The sequence below is a fragment of the Panthera tigris genome, chromosome E2 (assembly GCF_018350195.1).
Source record: "Panthera tigris isolate Pti1 chromosome E2, P.tigris_Pti1_mat1.1, whole genome shotgun sequence".
NCBI lineage: Eukaryota > Metazoa > Chordata > Mammalia > Carnivora > Felidae > Panthera > Panthera tigris.
In genome coordinates this window covers 23,000,073-23,011,402 of record NC_056674.1, presented here as the reverse complement: position 1 = coordinate 23,011,402, position 11,330 = coordinate 23,000,073, and the positions used below count along the sequence as shown (strand labels likewise).

Sequence of the window (11,330 nt, the reverse complement as noted above, 5' to 3'; positions counted from 1 at the left end):
CCAGGTCACTTCTGAGAGGTATGCATCAGGCCTTCCAAGCCACAATTCTTGGACCCTTCTCCAGAGCAGTAAGAATCCTTCCTTGCCTTTTAACTTCCTGACAGACACTAGCGTCTCAAGAAAACGTTCAGACTATCAAGCCCAGCCCACTCACAAGTGTTGGGGAAAAGGAAGCCTGGAAATGGGAAGTGACTTAAAGCGAGATCACACAGCAGGACAAAACTATAACCTAAGCCTTCTATCCCAACTTCAGCGCCTCGGTTAATCTGTAGAGAACGCTGGTTAAAGACTCCAACGGACCTCATTCCCACCATTGCCGTCCTCCCCTGGTCCCCAACGTCCCCGCGGTCCTCTTCAAGTTGGCTCGCCTCGCTCTACTCCAGCTCTTCACAAGCAGTCCACAAGTCCTAACCGCAACCCCACGGCTTCTGACCTTCCTCCGTCTATAGGACACGCAAGCTGAAAAACCTCCATACAAGAGATACACCCTCAGGACCAGCAGCACCTCTCGCCGCAGCGGGGCCCGCTTCCAGGCGCATGCGCTAGCTTAGGTCGACGCGCGTCCGTGACGTCACGGGCGGCGCCATCTGACAGCAACCCTGCGCGCCGGCGATCCCAGCAGAGTTGGAGCGTGTCCGTCTGGCGATTTAGCGTGCCTTGCGAGCTTGGGCCCAAGAAGTCTCTTCACTACAAACTTTGGCGAGAGAAGTTCTGATGGCCGAGGGCTGCTGAAGAAAGTGAAGAAGAGTGAGCGACGCCCGCAGGAAACGTCATCAGAGCGCACCGGAAGCGGCCCGAGGATGAAGAGTAAGCGGGGTGCAGGGCCTCGAAACTGGGGTGGGGTGGGATGTAAGTGGTCGGGGAGTTGGTGCTAGTGGGTGAACAGGGTCACTGCGAAGTCCAAACGGAACTGGTGTGGGAATTGTCCTGCCTTACATAAGTGAAACTGAGGCCCAGAGTCCCGGTTGGCCTGGCTCGGTGTCTGAGCCAAGTATTGATGTCAGAGCTGGCGGCAGGTCCCCCACAGGGGCCTGCTCAATGGTGTGTGGTGTTAAAGGAGGGCCCAAGACCTTACCGCCGACTGGGCCACCGCCTCTCTTTCCACTGCCTCCCACTTGGTGACGGTGGTTAAGGCCCAGATACTCTTTACGACCTGGTTTCCCCTTCTGTAAGGTGCTGGTAGTGGTATCTGCCCAGCCTTCCTGCTGTTCTGTGAACGACCCTTGTCAGGTGGAAAGCGTAGGGAGCATGCTGGGGAATGGTATCGCTAACCCAGGACTCGGGAGTTGAGCAGAGGATAGCAATGCCAAGGAGGGGAGCAAGCACCCAGGGGAGTGTAGACACCGTTAAAGCTGGTCTTTGGATCAGTATTTTCATTTCGATCTGTGCCACTCCCTATCTCTGTTACCAAGTTACGTGTCTCAGCTTATATGAGCGGCAATTTTCTCATGTGCATAATAGGAATAATAACCACTTTAAAGGATTGTTGGGAAAATATATGTAACTTTTAACCAGGTACATGGCAAGTAATGAATGCTGGATAGTCGGTATGTATATTGCTTCAGAAAAGACTTTCATGTCGAAACAACTGTGACAGTTGAAGCAAAGTCGTTCCTGGGGTGCTCTTTAGAAATAAGTTTTACTCCCATTCTTCCATCTGAGGGAGAGCCAGACTCATATATAATATAATATAATATAATATAATATAATATAATATAATATAATATAACACATTAGTTTGCTTTTTCATATGTACTCAAGGAAGCATAAGGGACCTGGAGTGAGATTGATAGAGCATTGTGTAAACCATATTTTCTAGTCTTTTGACCCTTAAACCAGGCCTTTGTCTTATTCTTATTCCACTCACACCCGTACTCTGTGCCTACAGCCATCTTTTTATTCTTCAGGCAAATTAAGAAATGTGGAAGTTTTTAGAGGTCAAAACCACATTGATCAATATATATATTTTGAACTTGAATAAAGACCTACTGTATTTTATCAGTTTAAGACACCATCTGTTGTGTGATACATCCCAATTTCATAGATGTTAAAATGTGAAAAATCTTTTAACATCTTACAGTCAACAAAGTGTAATATTTCCTACCATCTGCATCCTGGGACTCTCTAGTGTATAACTTTTTTTTTTTTTTAAGTTTATTTATTTATTTTGAGAGAGAGAGCAGGGGAGGAGCAGAGGGAGAGAGAGAGAATCCCAAGCAAGCTCTGTGCTGCCATTACAGAACCCAATGTGGGGCTCAAATTCAAGAACCATGAGGCCATGAGCTGAGCTGAAACCAAGACCAAGAGTCAGATGCTTAACCAGTGAGCCACACAGACACCCCTGTATCATATAACTTTTAAATGAGTTGCTTAATTAGACTTCTAGAGCAACTGTTCAAGCTCCTAACCAAGCTCCTAGTGTGGTCTGCTGAACTGCAGTAACATCTGAAACTTGTTACAAATGCAGAATCTGGGATTGGGGCCCAAGTGTCTACATTTTAATGAGATCCTAGAGATGCTTACGTAAATTAACAGTTGAGAAGCACTGTTCTAAAGCACACCTTCGGAACTTCTCAGATGGGTGGTCGGGGGTGGGGGGGAATAAGAGGCATCCAAGAAAGCTTTGAAGCTGTACTCTTTATAGCACCCAATCTTCTTCTATCTCTAAGTAAGCAGAGTTATTTTCATAGTTAGAAAAGTCTTTGCTTTATAGCCATACCCAATAGGAATTATCATTTCTTATTTGTTTGTTTGCTTTAATCCCCCAGGTGTGATCTACCACGCCTTTTCTCAGAAAGAGGCAAAAGAGTTCGATGTTCAGGTACTGTGCATGGCAGGAAGTCTGGGAATAACAGAGGTGATGACAGAATGGCTCAGTACTCCAGTCTTGCTTTAGATGTCCTTTCCCACATCTTACTCCTCGTCTTTCTAGTAGATGTGTTAGGCTCAGCCAAGATCTGTTGTTCTGATGGCCTGTTTCCATATGCTCGCCTCTTCTTATCTTGTTTGGTAAACTAAGACTTCTTAATCTTGTGTCATCTTTCACTGTGCTGAGGTCACTGGGCTATGCCCACCTGAAACTTGGCGCGGTGAGCACTATCATTTGACTTTGTCACTGTGCCCCCTTTTCTCTTGAAGAGGGCAGGCAAATCACATTTCATAAGTGGAATATATGGATTATATTTGGATGCTGCACACATGCTTTGTCAGTTTGGCAGAAGCTCCCCTGGTGACTCCTCTTGAGGGAGTTAACATGAAACCAAGATTTTAAAAGATTGATATTCCTTTATCTGGCTTCTCCATGAAGAGGGACTACTTAGGTATTTAAAAGAAGCAAATAATTGTCCTCTCGCAGTAATAATGATGATGATCATGAGTCTTTAGTTAGTATCTAAAGGTGCAAAGCTGAAGCCAACTGCCATTTTTACTGTGAGCTACCTTGAAGACGAGGTGAATCACATCTTGATGCCCCCCATTGTCCCTTCTTCTCCTCCATAAGGGAGAGCTTATTATTGACACGTGAGCTTCAAGGTGTTCGCAGCCCGGTTAGTGCAGCAGGGTTCAGGAGATGGCCCAGCGAAGAGGCAGGGCCTCAGTACACAGTGCTCGCTGGGGCTGTGGCAGACCTAGGACAGAGCCACCTGAATGAGGAGTAGATTGGTGGAGCTCCCAGCTTGAGAGGCAGAGATGTTTGGAGTTCCTTCAAGAATTACGATAGTTATGACAGTTATTTTGCCCAGAGGTCCTAAGAGCCTCTGCTAAGTACAGTGAATTGATGTTCTGCTCTGTGTGGGAGAAGTTGAGCACAGGAGGCTGAGATGCATTGGCACTTCCTTTCCCCAAGTGGTGCGGGAGCAGACTTAGTGAGTAGCCATGACATGTCCACGGGGCCAAACCCAAGGAAAGAGGATTGCATCGTGGGCACAGTGTCAAAATTCCTACCCCCCAAGGCATGGCCCACCCTGGAGCAGCAGGTGGTGCCAGCTTCCCAAGCGTCAGATCATTTCCTTTGAGGCCATAGCTTGGTTCTCTGAACTCGCCTTCCTCTGGTCATGACTGATTAAGTGTTGTCATACGTTTCCCAAGCTTTCCTCCCTGCCAAGGGTCAGAGAAGTCTTTTCTTCCACATATAAAGGGGTTTTGGTTTTTTTATCCTCAAAATAACCTCTAAGAAGTAGGGCAGAAAGTCGAATTTTGACGTGGCTGTTTTGTGTGGCAGTCACAAATTGGCATTTGAGTGTGACTTTCGCATCTGAACAGCTGTGGGAGCTAACATCCAGCACATGAGTGGCTGTGTGAGGCTCAGTGGGCAGATAGATGGGTCCGCGATGGCGTCCCATCTGCGGTTGCAGTGCTGTGTAAGAGGGCGTGGGTTCCAGGGCTGTCCCAACCAGAGCAGTGGGCACCGTGCCACCTTGTCCCTGTGCAGCTTCCGGGAGCCCAGCAGGCCGAGGCCTTCGTGAGGGCCTTCCTGAAGCGCAGCTTGCCCCACATGAGCCAGCAAGCCCGCGAGGACCACCTGCAACGCAAGGCTGTCGTTCTGGAGTACTCCGCTCGCCGGAAGCGAAAAGAGAAGAAAAAAAAATCCAAAGGCCTCTCTGCCAGGCAGAGGAGGGAGCTGAGGCTCTTTGACATTAAGCCAGAGCAGCAGAGGTACGCCAAGTCTTTCCTGCCTTTCTACGTAGGGCAGCTTAATCTTCCCTGTCTCGGCTGGACTTGGGAAGCCCAGCGCCAGTTGGCAGCCCCTTTCCTCTTAAGCTATCGGAGCTTCTCCCACTTCTGCCACAAGGGGGCAGCGTTCCTTTACCAATTCAGACCGTGTTTGGGCTTGGCTTTTAAAGTGAGACGCCGTGAGGCTCTTGCTGTTTTAGTGTTTGGCTTCCGTCCTAGCCTTAACTAATGAGACTCGTACCATAAGTGAGTCTGTTACCCATGGCAACAGGCTGTTTGTCTTTCAGCTTTCCTAGAAAAAGAGGAACTGATATTTCTTAATATATACTCTTTATAGCTTTTAATAGTACTAGACAGAATCATCCACTGGGGTTTTATTGCCAAAGAATGTGCTGCCCACATGTTGTAGAAGTTTCTGAAAGGGACGCATCACTCCGTGGGAGGATGTGTTCCTCCCTCCAGCCGACACTGCATCTCTCCTTGGCTACGGTTCTGCATATGTGCGTCTTAGGACTGGTTTTAGACTCTCATGCCAACACCGGTAGCCAGATAGCCTCCCACATCCCACAAAACAAAGTCATTCACTTTGCCCATGGCCCCTCTTGCAAAAAGAGCTGGCCTTTGGGTGGAGGAAGGGGCCGCTGCCTGCCCAGTTTTCCTCACTGGCTTCTGCACCCATAGAGCCCACTTCAAGTGTGAGCCTGAGGTTCTCACTTTTCTAACCAATAGTGTCATGTAAACAGACTCCCCATGAGGTAACGGACCAGTACTGATGACCCCAGAGGACAGCCTTTGAGGTCTTCTTACCTGTTCCCTCCCTTTGGTCCCACCACCTGCTCAGTCACCTTCCAGACACCTGTTACCTTCCATGGAGGTGTACATGACAGCCAGCAACTCCTGTTTACTCCTGGGTTACCGGGTTCAGCTCTTGTAACAGAAGACCTCAAGTAGCAGTGGCTTAAGCAAGATCGAAGTTTGTTTCTCTCATGAAAAGAAGTCTGTGTGAGCACCACCCTGGGCTGGTGTGGCAGAAACCCAGGCAGTGCCTCCCCGGGTGCATCGTGGCTGCTCTGTCATCTGTGGATGTTGCCTCATGGTCTAAGGTGTCTGAGCCCCAGCTGTCAAGGCTATATCTAGCCAGCAAGAAGGGTGGAGGGGCAAAGGAGGGCAACACCTTCTTCTCACTTAGCCTCAAGAGGGTTCTAGCAGTGAGGAAACTGAGGTTCAAAAGGTGAAGGTACTTGATTTTAGTCAGGTTATCTGCTGTAGAACTAGGATCTGCACCCAGTCCCCAGTGACCCACATCAGGATCCTTGGCATCAGGCCATGCTCTGTGCTCTCTCGATGTTATATTGCCCGGCTCATGTCACCTAACTTTTTACTTCTTTCTGACTTTGGTTCCACAGTTACAAACTTTTTCTCCCTCTACATGAACTCTGGAAACAGTACATCCGGGATCTGTGCGGTGGTCTCAAGCCAGACACGTGAGTTGCATTTCTGAAGCCTTGCCCTTTGGGGCAAAACCCAAGTCTTATGATCACTATAAATGCAACCTTAGGCACCAGTTGGCCACAGATGTTTGTAGACCTGTTTGATCCTTTCAGAACTCTTGATCATGGTGTATGTTAAGGGCTTCTGTTTACCTCCTAGGCAGCCACAGATGATTCAGGCCAAGCTGTTAAAGGCAGATCTTCATGGGGCTCTTGTTTCAGGTAACTTGCCTAAGATCATATGATCACCCGAATGCCCAAGGCATCACTCAGTGGCACCATAGCTCTGTGCTACAGGGTTAGACACACTCCTTGCCATGTGGATATTTCCAGACCACCAACACTGAGAGTGGAAGACAACTAGCTACCTAAGCTAGTTATGGACACTTTTTGGACACACTCTAAATGGTCTTTGTGTACCTTTCCACCCAAGGACCCCACCTACTATCCCAGAGGGCACAGCAGCTGCTGGCACTTGCCCACAGCCTTGAACAGAAAGTCCCTTTCATCCACTTCCCCATGGTTTTAAATGTCAGCTATGGACTTACAGCTCCCAGGTTGTCCTCTCCAATGCAGACCTTCCCCTGAACATCTTTGTTCATCCTGCTGTCCTGTCCACTGGATGTAGCCACCCACATGTACATGGGTGTCATAAGCTGCACATATCCAAAACAGCTCCAGGCCTCTCCATAAATCAGCCCTTTCCCTGGGGTTCCCCATCTCTGTTCATGGTACCAGTGTTTACCCTGGCTGTTCAGGCCAAAAGCCTGGGAAAGATCACATTTCTTCTTTCTTAATCCCTCACCTCCATCCATCAGCATGTCCTAGTCCCCAAATCTAAGCCTCCACCATCTCCCCTGGATTCCTGTAGAAGCTGCTGACACACTTCTCCCCCAACCAGGCAGCCAGAGGGAAGGTTTTATACCAGAAATCAGACCATGTTTCTCTTCTACTTCCTTACTGTGGTCTGAAAGGCCCCTGTGACTTTACTGAACACCAGGTCTAACCACAGTGGCCTGATTTCTGCTTCTCCCACACCAAGCTTGGCCATGCCTCAGGGCCTTTGCATTTGTCCCTTCTCCCTGCCCAGAATTCTGTGTGTTCACAGACTGACTGCTTCTCATTATTCAGGCCCCTACTCAGATGTCACTTCCCCCGAGGGTCTACCAACACTAAAACCCTCCTCCCCATTACCTTGTTCTTTTTTTGTTCATAGCAATTACCGCTGTCAAAACACAGTTTTGTGGTTTGGTACACATTCCCCTCCTACCATTGGAACATCAGCTCCCTGAGAACAGAACCTAGGACAGTCTTATTCACTGCTGTGCCTAGCAGCTACCTCAAACAGTGCCAGGCACATAGCAAGCGCTCAGTCCGCTGGCTATACTGGGGCATGGGTCAGGAGAGGTGAGGGGCTGGCTCCCTGTGGTGGCAGTTCACCCTACTCGTTGCTCGATGGCCGGTAGCAAGATTCCATTCTGACCAGAGTTTGGGAGGTCATGGGAAGACCATGATGGACAGGTGTCCCTTCAGATTCCATCAGTGACACTTGGCCCCTTCCCAGCAGCCTGTGGGTCTTGGTGGTGCCAGACATACACGTGACCTCTTGGCTCCAGAGTCCTTCCCATGACCCCATGGCTGCAGGCCCTCCAAAGGACACCTTGGCAAAGCAACCCAGAGGCTACAAAGCCACAGGCAAGGGATTGGGACTTTGACTTCTCATCCAGCTTGGTCCCTGTCGAGCTGAGGAACTTCCCCCTGCCTAGCTGGTTGTGGCTCCCCCAGCACCACAGAGGCCAAGGCTTCAAACGCCCTTTTCTTTTGCAGTCACAAAATCCAAATGCCCCTCCTACGTGGGTGTTACAGGAATCCTTCTACAGGAAACAAAGCACGTTTTCAAAATTATCACCAAAGAAGACCGCCTAAAAGGTACGTAACTGTGTCTCAGGGCGTTGTGGTTTGTGGCCTCCCCAGCTTCATCAGCCCTTTACTAGTGGCTTCAGTGGGTCAGTTTGGTCTCTCACGTCAGCACAGATTACAGATACCTGCTGACCATGCAGTCCACACCTTCAGAGGGCATCCTTGCCCCTGTGGCTCTCCCTGAGGCATCCCTGCACCCAGTCAGCAGCCTCGGCCTGATACGATGGAAGGAAGGGCTGTAGGGTCTGCCTCCAGACACCTGAGTCTACTTCTATGACGGAGACCCCCCCCCACCCTGCCCAAAGGCTACTGCCTTTCAGAGGAAGGGGGCTAAGCAGACAATGGGGGGAGCTAAGGTGGTGCCTGTCCCTGGAGTGTTCCAAGATCTTTCCCTTTCTGGTGACCCTTTGGGTCATCCACTTGATGTGCTAGAGCTCACTGTTGTAGCAGAGATGGGTGTGCACCACTGGTCTGTCGAGATTTCCATACTCCTTGCCTGCAAATCTGAGATTTCAGAACCACAGTGGGAGGTTTTGGTTCCTTAAATTTTGGAGCTTGGTTTTTCTTGTTGCTGCCTTCCATTTCTTTGTATTCTCATTCTAAACCTCAGAAAATGGTACACAGGTGTCCCCAGTGAGCACAGGCCATGAGTCCATCTTAAGGTGATGTGGGAAGACCTATTTATAGCACTTTTTCTGGGAATTTGGCTTGAGCCTTTGACCCTGAAAATTGGGTGTTGAGTTATATCTACGGTCTGAGTAAACTGGCCACATGACCGAATAATGCCCTGTGATCCTGGTACTGCTAACCTTTGTGGGTTTCCCATTTCTTATTAGCTTACTTTTTTTTTTTATTTTTTTAATGTTTATTCATTATTTTTGAGAGAGAGAGACAGATCGCGATCAGGGGAGGAGCAGAGAGAGAGGGAGACACAGAATCCGAAGCAGGCTCCAGGCTCCAAACTGTCAGCACAGAGCCCGACGCGGGGCTCGAACTCACAGACCGCGAGATCATGACCTGAGCTGAAGTCAGACCTCAACCGACTAAGCCACCCAGGCACCCCTTAGCTTACTTTCCAATACAGACATTTTAGGAATAGTTTCTGCATAAACGTGAACTTACTGTCAGGATTTTTTTTTTTCTCATCCTTTTTCCTCCTTTGTTTTCCAGTTATCCCCAAGCTAAACTGTGTGTTCACAGTGGAAATTGATGGCTTCATTTCCTATATTTATGGAAGCAAATTCCAGCTTCGGTCAAGTGAGCGATCTGCAAAGAAATTCAAAGCAAAGGGAACATTTGACCTGTGAGCTCTTTGCTATGGAGGCAATTGTTTGTGACCCCAAGGACTGGAAACACCTGAGTGCCCGCCTTTCGGTGAAAAGATGGCCAGGCCGGTTCTAGTTATAGACCACCTCTACCCCATTAACACTGGAGTTAAGAACAATTCATCATCCGGGAAAAACACACCACAATGAACGAAGAAGTCAGGGAACGTAGGGATGTCCATGTCTAGGTGATTTTGAACTTGTATTGCTCCCATGAGAGAAAAGACTGGCAGAAAACACCAGGATTACCACGGTTGACTTGACTAGTGGCATTATTAGATTTTTATTTCTTCTTCATACTTTTCTGTGTTTCCTGAATGGTCTGCGATGAATCCGTTGTTTATGTAATAATAAAATATTAGTAGGTACTAATAGGCTCTTGTTGGGAAGAAACAGTCCCTCCGACGCAGCTGGTTTGGAAGGGAAGTGAGCCGGAGGCTGTGCCTGGGTGGCGGCTTCACTTTCACCCTGTAGACAGCTGCCATCAGGCACCCGATTCCCAGGGTCACTCAGTGTATCTGACATGTTGTTTTACATCACACCCACTGTCGAACTCCTTGACCTAACTGGAGTTCCCCTTGCTTTTCCAAGGAAGCAGAAGAGTGAGGGGTGACGTCGCAGAGGGGCTTTGGACTCATTCACTCTAGGGATTAGAACTGGGATGGGACACGGAGGCAGCATGCCGCGTCAGGGTGTGCCTTAATGGCTCTTTGGTACTGGGAGCTCGGACCTGTATACAGAACGTTGTATTCCTGTGACTCTTAGGCTCCAGGGAAGGTAGGCTGAGGGGAAATAAGACTGCAGCTCTGATCTACCAAGCAAGCCTGAGTCCCCAGCTGTGCCACCTCAGCTGAGCCCCTGGTTCCATTCTGCTATCTGAAGCCTTGGCTGTTCTGTCTGACCAGCCCTGTGTGGTGGTGTGTGCCTCTAGGCCGCTAGCTGACGTCCTTCTAGGCAGGCATGAGCAAGGACAGGGCGTGGACCAGCGTCCAGTGTTCTGTATTAGGAACGTCACAGAGCTCAGAAGGACCCACGGCCCCTTTCCTTTTGAGAAGTGGGCTTTTGCCGACCAACCAGAAACATGCCTAGTGACAAACTGGCAGCAAATCCATGAGCTTTCTCTTCCTTTACTCCAGGAGAAGCAGCTTTGTCATATGTCCCACTTGGCCTCCACACTGGAGGAGAGACACCCCAGGGAGAGGTAAACACCAACTTTATGACAGGAGAGCAGGAAGACCTTGCTCGGTGCCACTACACGCCACCACCCCCCCCAAAGGCTCAGAGGGTGCCTGCTTCCATCTGTGTGGTGTCCTTGCTCGTCAGGATGGTCCTGAGGTGGTGTGGATGCTCTCCCCTTGCGGCCATCGCTGCCTGTGGGGCAGGTTTCAGGCCCCAGCACCACTTCCGATGGGCGGCCTGGCCCGGTGACTGAGCCCTGTGTGCTAACAGCCTTGTTTTGCCACAAAAGACTCAGACTCCGCGCTCGCCTGCCCAGGGCCTTACCATCTGAGAGAGCAGAGCTGGTGTGAACCCCGTGGTCTGGCTGCACAGCCATGCTTTTGACGAAAAGACGCTGCTCTGAGCGTGTACGTGGTCCCTTTATTGCCCGGGTTCCCACTGAAGGAATGGCTGCTTCCCATATGAAGTGGCTGGTCCTTCTGACCATCTGAAAGTGCCACTCTGGTCACAGCATAGGTGCTATAACCCCCTAAAGCACATTGCTCTTGCCTTCCCCTCTGTAACGTAAAAGGCAGCCAATGTGTAAATACACAGTTGCTTTCCGGAAAAGTTGTTGGTGCCACTTGCCACATGAAATCTGTTTTTCATTTGGCGCAGACTCAAGTTCTCATGTGAGTGGCTGTGTAATTGGTAGACTTCTCTCCCCCTCTCCCCAAGGACACTTGACAAGAACACTCACCTGCCA

The 11,330-nt window shown here is 49.5% G+C and overlaps 1 protein-coding gene across 1 annotated transcript; it reads left to right on the top strand.

Moving 5' to 3' along the window:
* The first annotated feature begins 586 nt into the window (after positions 1–586).
* Positions 587–9,772, top strand: POP4 (POP4 homolog, ribonuclease P/MRP subunit). The gene is made up of 7 exons (XM_007096718.2): positions 587–807; positions 2,769–2,821; positions 4,430–4,653; positions 6,078–6,155; positions 6,322–6,383; positions 7,989–8,090; positions 9,252–9,772. The coding sequence occupies exons 1-7, from the start codon at positions 801–803 to the stop codon at positions 9,386–9,388; spliced, it is 663 nt and encodes a 220-aa protein (XP_007096780.2). The 5' UTR covers positions 587–800; the 3' UTR covers positions 9,389–9,772.
* Positions 9,773–11,330: the final 1,558 nt, after the last annotated feature.

Excerpts from the sequence above, each read along its gene's own strand:
- POP4 (XM_007096718.2), top strand. Across the intron at positions 2,822-4,429 it reads CAAAAGAGTTCGATGTTCAG|CTTCCGGGAGCCCAGCAGGC; the intron begins GTACTGTGCATG and ends GTCCCTGTGCAG. Across the intron at positions 4,654-6,077 it reads ATTAAGCCAGAGCAGCAGAG|TTACAAACTTTTTCTCCCTC; the intron begins GTACGCCAAGTC and ends TTGGTTCCACAG.